Here is a 13,555-nt window from a genome sequence, read left to right on the forward strand (position 1 = left end):
CTCGGCCCTGGAGCTGCGGTACATCAGAATTAGGGGTAACTCCCAACGGCGGAGAGCGTGGCCGGGGCAGCCACTGCCGGCCCGGTGGGACATGAAACTGGCGGTTTCCGCAGCATTTGCCAACCTGCTGCAGACAGAAACCCCCGGTGACGGGACGGATAACGTCCGCCGGTGCCTGGACCGCACCGTACGCTCCGTGCCGCAGGCTGGCGGAGGCACGGCCGGCGCCTGCCGCCACCAGGTCCGGGCGGACCCGCTCCCCACGCCCTGGCAATGCGACCGCCTGGGCGAGCGCCAGCGGCCCCGGGGCGGCAGCAGAAGCTCTCCTCAGGGCTCCCTGCGCGCCAACCGCCGCTCGCGCGCCTAATCGCCCCAACGGCTACCCCGGCGCGCCAACCGCCGCTCGCGCGCCCAACCGCCCCAACGGCTACCCCGGCGCTGCGGGGTTCGGGCTGCCCCACGGGCGCTGGCCGTGGGCCCGGTGGGGCGGGGCGAGGTGCGGCCTGCGCGCCGGAAGTGAGCGGCGGGGGGGGAGCTTGGAGCAGCGGCGGCGGGTGTTGGGGTGGTAGCGGCGTGGAGCGGAGTGAAGACTGTGCTGCCGGGTAGGGACGTGCTCTGGCGCCCGGGCGGAGCCGGTTCCGCGCTCGGCGGAAACGAGAAACGGGAAAGGAAGGGAGCGGCAGTGGGAACCGGTATCGGCGGCCACCATTAGCGGCGGGAGAAGGAGGAGCAGCAGCAGCAGCAGCAGCCGCGGGGGTCTGCGGGTGGAGCGGAGTCCGGGTGCCGCCGCCGGCAGCGAGCGGGAGCGTGCCCGCCGCCTCGCCCCTCTGTTTTGTCGGGGGCCGCCGTTGCCCGCCGGGGCTTCTCGGGAGCCGGGGCGAGGTGAGTGGTGGAGCCGCTTGTCGTGTCTTTGGTGGTGGGAGAGCCGGTGGGCGTCTGTGGGGCTATGCCGGGCGGGCAGGGAGCGGCGTTTCCTGCCGCTTCCCTTAGCCGGGCGGTGGGGCGGGGGCCGCTGAGGGACCGTTGCTATGGGGGGCTGGGCGGGGAGGACTTAAGCGAAGGAGTGTGAGAGGGGCGAGGATTTAACGGCTCGTGGTCTGTGTCTTGCGCCCCTCGCACGACCCGCACATCATCGGGTGATTTTTTCAAAATCGTGTTTGAAGTGCTGATGACTGGTGGAGGTTTTGCGTGCGTGTGCGTGGTTTCCCCACTCCCTGGCTCTTCCCCGTGTAAGGCATGCCTCGGAAGAGGCTGGGAAGTAAGCCGGGGATGCGCGAGGGATGTAGTCTGTGGCATCCAGACAATGTCAGCTTGGGTGAGTCTCCACCCTGTGGAGCTGCAGGCAGTCGAGTCCCCTGCACAGGCATTGCCGGGGCTCTCTGTGCCACCCGGGGAACACAACATGCTTAGGTCCTTTCCTGGTGCAGAACGGGAAGATTAGTTTGTATTGTTTGTTACAATATCTTTCTTTATGTTTTTTTTTTTCTTTTAAATAAAAGCCTGATCTGAAGTCTTCTAAGCTTCTTAGCCATACGACTTAGTGAGGGCAGGCTGTTTTGTGAAGAGCCTCCCCAAGGAAAGCTGGTGTCTGCATTGGTTCTCATGAAGATGCAGAGAGTGCTGTATTGGGGTTTGCATGGGGAAAATCACTGATGGCGGGGGGGGGGAAGGAGGAGTGTCTGTACACAGGAGTGTCACATGACCTATGTAAAATACGTACAGGTATACTTGCTTTTCTCCTACATTAATGCTAGTGGCGTTAAGAAGCTTGTCTGTGCATTTTGGAAGGTTATGTTTTATTTTGGATTTGTTATCTTGTGTGGTAGAAAATAGTCACCTGCATGTTTGGGCACTTGCATTTTATCATTTTACTGGCATTTCAAGGCTGTTTATATTTTTAGCTGGTTATAGGTATTCAGCAGGGGACAAACAGCAGCGTGTAGTGTAATTCCTCTTTTACTGGGGGAGTACAGGTAATCCTGGTTTGGCACAAGTATACTATTTCATATGGCTAATATCTTTACAGTGCCATTAATGTGTTGGAGGAATGGGGGACTACTGTTTTGTGAGACTGCAGAATTGCACCCACCTCACTGAAAAAAAGAAAGTCTCTTTTCATCTGTCCTCCTCTTGTTCCCCCATCCTCCAGACAGGGACGCATCAGCTTGTAAAACCCCTTTGAGGAGAAAAATTAATGTAGATGTTTACTGATGAATAAATTCAGATGTTTATTGAAACTATATGTCTAAGCCAGAAAATCTTCCTGTTTTGCTGTCTGTTTAATCAGCTTTCCTCTGCTGAAAAATTTCCTGTTAAAATAGAGGTACAGAAAAATCACTTGCTAAACCATCTTGAAGAACAAAATTATAGGTCCTAGATTCCAGTTCTAGAGATTACGTTGCATGTAAGTTGTATAAAGATGTAGACATGTGCATTTTTAGTGTGCCAGTATCCTTTTTGGGTGGGTGTGGTGGATAGTGGAATATAGAGCTGGTTTTCTGCACCTGAGTTGCTGGTGTTTTGCATCAGTGAGTGGCAATCAAATTATCTTACAGAAATCCACATTAGAGAGGCTTTTTGCTTTCATAGAACGACGAGGTAAGTGGCAGTAAGGAATTTATTTATTGCCCTCCTACAAATTTCATTTTCAGAAAAGTATTTCCTTAAAATGGTTTTAAGACTCATGACATCCAATGAAGAGTCTTTCTACCACTGTTTCTCTGACTCAGCATGGGATGACAAAGAGAAAAATATTGTTGAGATAAGTGACAATTTAGGAAAGCAATGTAGTTTAGCAGCTGTTAATCTATCAAAAGAATCCCCAGAATAATGTGAAATGGAACACTGACAAATTTTGCATAATCTCCAGTCCTCTTTCACTGGAAAATATCTTGAGACCACTGCCTTTAAAATAGTTTTTTTTCCAGGGAAATAGTGCATTGACAGAAACTGTTGAACATCCTTGCAGGCTGTTCCTTTCTTATTAAGGTAAGCCGTGGCAGAACACCTGTGTTTTAAAGGAGTGTAGGAGACTGCTGTGAAAACTTTTGTAAGTAATCGTTCAATATGACTGATTTTAGGAGGCTTTATTTTTCAAGAGAGTGTCTCAGTTTTCTGAACATCAGAACATACGGATACTGCCTCATTTCTCCCTCCTAGCCACTGATTTATTTTTTTTTTAGCTGTAAAGCTATTGTGTTTCTTCTGTCTTTGAATTTTGCAAGAATATGAATGTGTGCTCCTTTATCTCCTTCTTCAGCATCAAGATTTTTAATGAAATCAGATAGCTTTTCTAGCCAGAGATAGTTATTTCTTTGTACTCCTAATTGAACAGCTTCCTGCTGTATTAATCTGATCCATACTGGTCATAGAACCTGCCCTCCTTCTTCAAACTGTCTTTTGGCCATGGGAGGAGAAACCCCCCCATCTATCGAACTGGGACAGAGTTAAATCTGAGTGACTAAGCCAGTTAGGTAAATACTAAGAAGAATTGTGCTCAAGATCCCAGCTGTTAAGTAATTAGATCACATTCTTAATAGTAGAAAAATCCAAATCTCTTGCATTACCAATGAAGCCAGAAGTTGCAAAATAATAACACTGCCTTTTCTCTTATGTTAAAAAATAGATTTATTACTTAATTTTCAAGTAGAGCTGAAATCATATATTTCACAGTTTCCCATTAACATCTTTTTGTACTGTGGACTCTGCTGATTAAATCTAGAACTTGTTACAGGTAGTTACAAACGCCAGAAATACCAACTAGTATTTCAGCCCCCAACAATAAACACTGATGGATGCTTATTTTCTGAGGTTTCATGCCCTTTCTCTGCAATTGCTAGAAGAAAACATATGTTGATTTACAGCTGAATAAGGCAATATCAGATAAACAAGTGTTACAAAAAGGGGCAGTCCTGATCTGTTTTATTGCTAAGGTTTAATAATGTGTAGAAATGACAGCAGACTGCTGAGTAGTCACTTTTAATGTATTTGTGTGGAATGTTAATTATGTTTAAGGAAATGTAATTTACGAAACCAAAATCGTATATTGAGTAAGTTCTTTTAAGGATTCAAAAAATACCTCTGTCATAATTGGCAGTCACAGATTTTTAATGAGTACACATGTTGAATGCTCTCCACCTTTAGGAATGTCTACAAGGTTAGGGAATGCCAGTGAAGAAACTTACAGTATAATTGCCTGTTAGAATTGTTCATCAGATTGGCAAGGGATTTAGTTTCTTCTTGTTAATCTGCAAGCATTGTCATCACTTAAGAACTGTGTACATTGAAAATGGCATATTATTTTCAAGAGGTTAGTACTAGAAATTAGTAATAACTATCCAATTAAGCATATCAGTCCCCGTGAGAAAGACAGGTAAAATTCCATGATTCAGGTTGCTAATAATCATCCTGGTAGTTGAAAATCTTATAAAGACTAAGAAAAGTATCTGCAGCATTCTTCTTATTCAACTTGATCCAGATACATTGGCTGATATTTTTTGACTTTTCTATGAGTCAGTTCTCCAATTTGTCCTGAATAGTAACATTAATTATTTGCTAGGACAGGCTTAGTTGAAGTGTGTAATGTTAGCTGTTACACAGAATAATATTTTTGAGATATATTTTTTTTAAAAGAACAGTCTGTTAATGAAGAGCAGTTGAAATGTGTTGCTGTGTGAGCTGTCATGCTATTTGTTAGGATTTGTATGGAGGAAGATGATGTACATGGGAATTTGAAACTGCCCTGGGGTTAAATATTAGGAAAATAATTTTTTGCCATCTTGTTTTGTAATGAGTCAGTTGAATGCTATAGAGAAGACTTGGCGGTAAAGAGGAAATTTCAGAGCTACTATAAAAATAGTTTTAAAACTTTTTAGTCATGGAACATAATTTTTATCTGTTACTTAAGTTCTAGTCTCAGAAATTGATCAGATTAAATTGAAGTAATCAGAAAGGTAATTTAATCTTCATTGCCTCTGGTGTTTCTTTCCAGGAGAGCAGTGTGTAATGTGAAAGTTCTTATACAAAAATACTATATTGAGTCTGATGAGGGAGTTATGCACAGCAGCAAAACTGTTATGATGTATTTATGTTTTTTGGCTAAACATTTTAAAGTGTTCAAGAACTAAAGTTGTTGCTGAGAAAAATGCACTGATGCTGCATACAGCAAATAAACACCATGAGGTTTGTTCTCATCTTGTGTAAAAATTATCTTAAATGTCATCCCTATTGGAATGTGAACATATTGTTCAAACTGTTTTATTTGACTTAATGAATGTTCTTTTACCGTGTAAGGGGGTCAGTACTCTTGTCAATATAAGTGTTTAGAATAGCAAATTGTGTTTGTATTATAAAACATAATGTTAAGCACAGATCCAAACCACTGTTTCCTACTGTTTATTAGAGCACAGTAGCTGATTTCTAGCAGATCAGGATCAGAAAGAAGCAGGATCAAGAAGTGACATCATTCTCCAGTTCTGTGGCTCTGATCAGTTTTATTATTTGCCCCAGTATTACACTTTCACCTAAAAAAGTAGTGGAGAAGTTAAATAGAGAGCCTGATCATTTCTCTCAAATGCATGTATGAAGTGGAAAAATATGCTAAATAGAACATATATGCAGAAAGGGACTGGAGGGAGTCTAGTTGGCATCCTTCCTCCTCTCCAGAAGTTTACCCTTCAGAAAGCTTTGGGAGCAGTTGCATGCAGACTGTCAGAAATGTTTATTCATGTCATAGAGTTGAAGTCTAATGCCTGTTGCTAGCAGAGGATCCTTTGCTACTGGCAGTGCTGGTATTTCCTCATCTTGTCCTTCCCTTTTCCCACAGACCTACCAATTTGTTGTGTTTGTAGGATCTTTAGTGATTGCTGAACTATTGTGTGTTAAAAGTACTCTCAAAAAGAAGAGAGTAGTGAGATTTAATCCCTGTACGTTCTCTGATTGGGCGGATGATGAAAGAGTCTGGGGCTCAAGTGATCTTCTCTTCACTCCTTCCATCTTCCATTGATGATGTGGGACGGAATGGGAAAATTCAGTCCATAAACGGCTGGCTTCGAGACTGGTGCTGTAGGCAGGGCTTTGGATTCTTTGATAATGGCTGGTTTTATAGGGCACCAGGCTGGACAATGGCATGTGGGAAAGGTTTGTCTCACAGAGGCAAAAGGATGCTGGGGCACGAATTAGCAGGGCTCATTTGGAGAGCTTTAAACTAGATTCGAAGGGGGATGGGGTTGTAGCTGGGCTTGCCCCAGTGGGGCAGCACTCCAGAACTGATGAAGACTGGGAGGCCTCCTATAATCCTAGGGTGAAATCGGTGTGCTCGGCTCTCTCCCTGAAATGTCTGTACACCAATGCGCGCAGCATGGGAAATAAGCAGGAGGAGTTGGAAACCTGTGTTAAGTCAGGAGACTGTGATCTGGTGGCAGTTACAGAGACGTGGTGGGACAGCTCACATGACTGGAATATAGTCATGGAGGGCTATGTCCTTTTCAGGAAAGACAGGCCAGCCAGGTGGGGTGGTGGGGTTGCTCTTTATGTGCGGGAGCAGCTACAATGCACCGAGTTCTGTCCAGGGACAGATGACAAGTGAGTTGAGAGTCTGTGGGTGAGAATTAAGGGGCAGGCTGGCAGGGGCGATACTGCTGTGGGTGTCTGTTACAGACCACCAGATCAGGGTGAGGAAGTTGACGAGGCCTTCTACAGGCAGCTGAGAGCGGCCTCACAGTCACAGGCCGTGGTCATCGTGGGGGATTTTAACTTCCCTGATGTTTGCTGGAAGGACCACTCGGCAACCCAGCTGCAGTCCAGGAGGTTCCTCCAGTGTATGGATGATAACTTCCTCCTGCAAATGGTGGATGAGCCGACCAGGAGAGGAGTGCTGCTGGATCTCATCCTCACTAACAAGGAGGACCTGGTTGAAGCAGTAAGGGTTGAGGGCTGCCTTGGTTGCAGCGACCACGAGATGGTGGAATTCAGGATCTTGTGTGGTAGGACCAGTAGAATAGCAAGTAGAGTTGCAACCCTGGACTTTAGCAGGGCAAACTTTGGCCTTTTCAAGAAATTGCTAGGGGAAATCCCATGGGCAAGGCTTCTTGGAGGTAAAGGGCCCCAAGATAGTTGGTTGGCATTTAAGGATTGCTTTTTCCAAGCTCAAGATCAGAGCATCCCGACACGTAGGAAGTCAAGGAAGAGGGCCAAGAGACCTGCGTGGCTAAATAGGGAATTGCTGGGTATGCTCAAGTGGAAGAGGAGAGTTTACAGGTCATGGAAGGAGGGGCTGGCCACTTGGGAGGAATATAAGGCTGCTGCTAGAGGATGTAGGAAGGCAGCTAGGAGGACTAAGGCATCCTTAGAATTAAACCTGGCAAGAAGGGTCAAGAACAGCAAAAAGAGCTTTTTCAAATACATGGCAGACAAAACTAACACCAGAGGCAATGCAGGCCCACTGATGAACGGGATGGGTGCCCTGGTGACAGAAGATACAGAGATGGCAGAGTTACTGAATGCCTTCTTTGTCTCTGTCTACTCTGCCGGAGGCAGTCCTGAAGAGCCCTGTACCCCTGACACCTTAGATGAAGTCAGGTCAACGGAGCAGTTTGCCTTACTTGATGTGAAATGGGTTAGAGACCAGTTGAGCACTCTGGACATCCATAAATCCATGGGTCCAGATGGGATGCACCCGTGGGTGCTGAGGGAACTGGCGGAAGTCATTGCTAGACCACTCTCCATCATCTTTACCAAGTCTTGGGAAACGGGAGAGGTGCCTGAGGACTGGAGGAAAGCAAATGTCACTCCAGTCTTCAGAAAGGGCAAGAAGGAGGACGCGGGTAACTATAGACCGGTCAGCCTCACCTCCATCCCTGGGAAAGTGATGGAACACCTTCTCCTTAGTGCCATCTTAAGGCATATCAAGGATAAGAGGGTTATGAGGGGCAGTCAACATGGCTTCACCAGGGGGAAATCATGCTTGACCAATCTCTTAGCCTTTTATGAGGAAATAACACGGTGGATGTGGTCTACCTTGACTTCAGCAAAGCATTTGACACAGTCTCCCACAGCACCCTCAGAGCTAAATTGAGGAGGTGTGGTCTGGACGATCAGGTAGTGAGGTGGACTGTGAACTGGCTGAAGGAGAGAAGCCAGAGAGTTGTAGTCTATGGGGCGGAGTCTAGTTGGAGGCCTGTAACTAGTGGAGTGCCTCAAGGGTCAGTACTGGGACCAGTATTATTTAATATATTCATCAATGATTTAGATGAGGGAATTGAGTGTACTATCAGCAAGTTTGCTGATGACGCTAAGCTGGGAGGAGTGGCTGACACGCCAGAAGGCTGTGCTGCCATCCAGCGAGACCTGGACAGGCTGGAGAGTTGGGCAGGGAATAACTTGATGAAATATAACAAGGGAAAGTGTAGAGTCCTGCATCTGGGCAGGAACAACTCCAGGTTCCAGTATAGGTTGGGAAACGACCTGTTAGAGAGCAGTGTAGGGGAGAGGGACCTGGGGGTCCTAGTGGACGACAGGATGACCATGAGCCAACACTGTGCCCTTGTGGCCAAGAAGGCCAGTGGCATCCTGGGGTGTATTAGAAGGGCGGTGGTTAGTAGGTCGAGAGAGGTCCTCCTTCCCCTCTACTCTGCCCTGGTGAGACCGCATCTGGAATATTGTGTCCAGTTCTGGGCCCCTCAGTTCAAGAAGGACAGGGAGCTGCTGGAGAGAGTCCAGCGCAGGGCAACCAAGATGATTAAGGGAGTGGAGCATCTCCCTTATGAGGAAAGACTGAGGGAGCTGGGTCTCTATAGTTTGGAGAAGAGGAGACTGAGGGGTGACCTTATTAGTGTATATAAATACATAAAGGGGGAGTGTCACGAGGATGGAGCCAGGCTCTACTCAGTGGCAAACAATGATCGGACAAGGGGTAATGGGTACAGACTGGAACACAAGAGGCTCCACTTAAACTTGAGAAGAAACTTCTTCTCAGTGAGGGTGACAGAACACTGGAACAGGCTGCCCAGGGAGGTTGTGGAGTCTCCTTCCCTGAAGACATTCAAAACCCGCCTGGACACATTCCTGTGTAACCTTATCTAGGTGTTCCTGCTCCGGCAGGGGGATTGGACTAGATGATCTTTTGAGGTCCTTTCCAATCTCTAGCATACTGTGATACTGTGATCCAGTTTACAGCAGGATCCACAGCATGCTAGACTAGTAAAGTTGAAGGGGTAATGAGTTGTGATGAAAGGTTCTACCCTTGGGGAACTATTGAGAGAGGAAGAGAAGCTACATCCTTGTGTACTTTTTCCTAGATCACAATTATTTAGTTTTATATCATGTAGTTTTGCAAAATTAAATGTGCTTTTATCTCTGGGTTGTAAAAGCATTTTTAAAAATAAAGAAAAACTACCAGGCTGTTATTTGCATCTTGTGAGTATTAAAAGGCAACTGTTCAGGGCTTCAGAGCCTGTTATAGGAAATAATTTGCACCTTGATTTTGTAAATGAATTTGTTTTCATATCTAGATGACAAATGTTATCTGTGCTTACTTAGGCAAGATGGTTTACAAAACTGAGGTGGGTTCTAGCTCAATATTGAAAACAGTAAGTTTTTCAAGACATTTCCAAACATCTAATGAGAGAGACTGATTTTTGCAGCCTAATGATGATCTTCCAAAGGTGAAATTGGCATGGGAAGCTTATTAGTTTTGCGGAAATACTATACTTGCATACTGACTGCCTTCATTTTAATCTTGTGTTTTTTCTGCTTTCTGTCAAAGATCATTGCTTGTTACTCCTTTATGGTTTAGAACAAGAGGTATTGAATCAAGTGGAAAGAGAAGTACTGTAACAAAAGTGAAATTGTTTCATTATGATTATGACAGTGTTCCATCTCATCTCATTGGCTAGGAATACATGAAGAAAAGTTAAACTCCGAAGTTCTTAATTTGTGTGAACTCTGTGTCTCCAAGGGCATGCCACCCTGTGTGAAATAAATGGCATATCTACTCTAGCTTCTTTCAGAAGTGTGGACAGTGTTCTGTTGGGTGTATGTTACTGATGGATTGTGACAGGACTTAAAATAAAGCCTCAGGCTTTGGTATTGCCCTGTTGGCTATTCCTAGGCAGTTTCCCACTCATGGTTGTTTTCGATTTCATCCTGACTTGCCTAGTTCGTGTCTGTGTAGTGATGAGGCATCTCACATAGGATTTTTGATTCCATGCCAGCAGCCAAGCATTCCAAGCTCTCTTTATTTATCCATAGTAATTTTGCTTCCTGCTTTTCTCCTTGCTAGAAGGACCACTGTGATCTTGTTGCACCATTTAAAATTGAGTTAATCATTGTTGGAATCTGGTTTAATATGCCAGTGCAAGTTTGGACTTCCCCAGGTGTCTGTAATCATTCTTCTTCACAGGTGACTAAAGAACTTTTACACAAATGTGTTTTATAGTGCCTTAAAAAAAAACCCAAACCCTAAAATGAAGAAACTCCTTAAGTTGTTCTGAGCCTTTAAAGAAAAATGCCTTACAGACCTCTGTTCTCCAAGGAAGTTGTTACCTATCTCTTTAATGCATGACTTAAGAAAGTGACCTTTTACTTGAACATGTAGTTCTGAGCCTCTCAGATGGAAGTCTGGTTGATTGCATGCTATTTGCCGAAAAGCATTCTGCGAGTTTGTTGTGTGTATCAATGAACAACATTTCCAGTAGTTTAGATTTTAGTTAACAGTAGCTGTGTCTGAGGGCTTAAGAAAAGCACTTACATCTACTAAACAGTGCCATTTTATTTAGGAGGGGGCAAGGGGTAAAAGCCTGTAATTTGCACTCACTATTGACTTCACAAGATGACTAAAACTTGTGAATTCCTTTGATTATCTCTGAGTACAGAGAGAAGAACTCTATCTGGGGCTGGGTAACAAGATCACTTTTTCTGTCCCCTCTACTCAGGTATGTCTATCAATAAGTGACTTAGTGATGCCTTATGATCAGTTCTGTGAAACTGAAAGGCTATTTAACAGATTGATGTGAGTGCCAACAATAAATTCCTGCCCAAGGAGGAATTTAAGGAATTATTTTCCTAAAGAAATATTCAGTTATTCTGGATTAGAGACCTCAGAAATTCTTTCTGTAAGAAGCATAGCAGAAGTGAGAAGTCTCATTTTCAGCAATTACATAGAAGGGGAGCCCCATGGAAAAGTGTGGATGTTGTCTTCCCTTCTGGCAGCTGGCAGAGCAGAAAATTGAAGCAATAGGGAAATGAGTGAAATTTTTAGGAGGACCCACATGTCCACATCACAGTTCTTAAAGTGAAATTTACAGTGTGTTTATGAAGTCTGCTCTGTGTTTACTGAACTCCAGTTGATAGTGCAGCATACAGCTTAACTATTTGTGCTTGCTATCCTAGTTAATGAAAATCAGACACTTTCTTGTTAAAATGGAAAACAGCCCCCCCCCAACCCAGTCAAGTGTTTGTGATTAGCTTGAATGAGACGTTGTTTTGATATTGTTTATTCCTATTTAGCTTGAATCTGTAAAAAAAAAAAAAATAAATTAAGGTCCTCAAAACCAACAACAACAACAACAACAAAAAAAAACAACAAAACAAAACCTTGTAATGAGAAATCTTAAATTAGCTTTCATCAACTGGAATGGAATATTCCTGGCATGACTAGTGTGTGTTGTGGGGTTCAAAGTCCGGTGTAGAGCAAACAAAGTATTTTCAGACTCTGCACTTTCAACTTCAGTGGTGTTTCATTTCTGAAATGTGATGACTTGGCTGTCTCTTTTTGAAAAGAGGTGTTACTTAATCTTAATTCTCCTGAATTACCTGTTACACCCAGATGTTTGGGGGATGATTTTATGTGTGGGTCTGTTTGGGGACTAGATCTTCTGAAAGTATTTTAAGTTTGTGTGGCCTTTAATTTAAAATGCACGCAGTACAGGAAAAAACCATTATCACCTGACACAAATTACTGTGATCTAATGTACAGACTGTCTGCTGTCATCGTCATAAAAAGAATTTAAACTGAACTGCTGTTGCTTGCTTTCTGGCTTAAAGACTGATTTGAGTGCACTGCATAAGGAATATTACTGCGTTATCTGTGACTTTTCAAATTGTTCCACATATCTAGTACCTTCTGATGATTGTTTTCCATTAATTCTTGTAAAGTGTGTACTTTCTTACTTCAAAGATGATAATACAAATTATGACCCTGTATAACATGACAGTGGGCCAGCCTCATGTCTTTATGCTGTAAAATAAGTGCATTTGCATTTGACAAATGAGAAGTGAATCGGAAAACTAATAATATAGGTCTAAAGTGTTTATAAAAGAGGGGAATGCATTAAAGCAGTGTCTTCCTAAGACTTGACTTAGTTTCTTGATTTTGTAGAGCATAAAACCCCCCTGCCTTCAGAGCTTGGATTCCACCTCTCCATTTGTATTTTGTATTTATTTATTTATTTTAATCTTGAAGGTACATGGTCTTTCTTTGGTTGAAAATGTACCTCACCTGAAACTAGAAGGCCAGAGCTTTTTAGTTTTTTGTATTTATGTTCATTATTCACTTTCTGAGGTAAGTTTAGTCTGGCATACTCTTCAATACAACTCTCCACAGGCTAGGAGCTTGTAAGTGCAACTTTTCTTTATATATGATCTGGTAAAATATGCTAAAATGTTACAAGATATAGGTACGTCTTGTGTAGTATGTTGTTCCAGTTAAAGCTGCCTAAATCTTTATTTTTCTACTTTAGACTGACTTGAAAAGCAAGATAAAGGGCCAGTTGCTCACTTATGAAAATGTTAAAAATTGCAGCTGACCTTATGTTGTCTGCATTCTTTTTGCCTTCCAGTGTGGATTTAAATATTCGGCTTTACAACTGCTCATGCTTTCTCTGTGTTATGATGAGCTGTAAGGGTTGAGAAGGCATGGCCTATTGATAAATTCAGCAGCTGCTTCTTCATTCCTAAAATGACTTTTGCTGCACTGCTTTCCTTGAAATGTTGGTGTTTTACCATGATTCAGGCAATGTTATTTTAGGCATATGGAGCTAACATTTATTCGAAAGTAGGGCTTTCTTGGTTTTGCAGTTTGAAATATATTGGCTTATATATGGCTATATATCTGGGTACTGTATATAAAGTATACATCTTGAATTGTCACTTTTTATCATGGCAATTTATTCCAAGACACTCAGACTGAAGTATTGAACTTTTTTGGAGTACAGTGAAAGCCACTGTTCAAAACAGTGGTATATAGGGTATGAAGTTGTTTTTTTAAGAGTTTGGAATACATAGGTAGTTAACCAGTTAAAATATTATATTATTCATTCACATTTTGAAAAGAAGATACAAAATTTTGCATGACATGACTCATGGATAACTGTAAGTAAGTGTCAGTGCTGTGATGGAGTCATCTATTAAACTAAAGAACACTACTTTGGAGGGGGAGGGTATTGAAGGTCCAGTAAAAGAATCCCTTCATTTACTTAATATTTCTTTTGTAATTTCTGAAGTTATGCTTGCTTAATTGCTTCCTTGTGATTGGTAATACTTCACTGGTGGTGGCAGC

The 13,555-nt window shown here is 43.4% G+C and overlaps 1 protein-coding gene across 4 annotated transcripts in view; it reads left to right on the forward strand.

Annotated features, from left to right (window-relative positions):
- Positions 1-748: 748 nt before the first annotated feature.
- The window catches only part of RAPH1 (Ras association (RalGDS/AF-6) and pleckstrin homology domains 1), a 94,334-nt gene continuing 81,527 nt past the window's right edge, over positions 749-13,555 (forward strand). The window contains exon 1 of one of the 4 annotated variants that reach the window (XM_062640647.1): positions 749-882. Coding sequence is in view for 3 of the 4 variants with exons in the window: in XM_062640646.1 (XP_062496630.1) it covers positions 1,304-1,315 (12 nt within the window). In the remaining variant the exon portion in view is untranslated. Of the gene's footprint in view, positions 883-1,219; positions 1,316-13,555 lie in introns of those variants that run through there. The other 3 variants (XM_062640646.1, XM_062640648.1, XM_062640650.1) reach the window with 3 other exon arrangements.

Source organism: Pezoporus occidentalis, unplaced genomic scaffold, assembly GCF_034315485.1.
Source record: "Pezoporus occidentalis ecotype Australia unplaced genomic scaffold, CSIRO_AGI_Poc_V1 ctg66, whole genome shotgun sequence".
Classification (NCBI taxonomy): domain Eukaryota; kingdom Metazoa; phylum Chordata; class Aves; order Psittaciformes; family Psittacidae; genus Pezoporus; species Pezoporus occidentalis.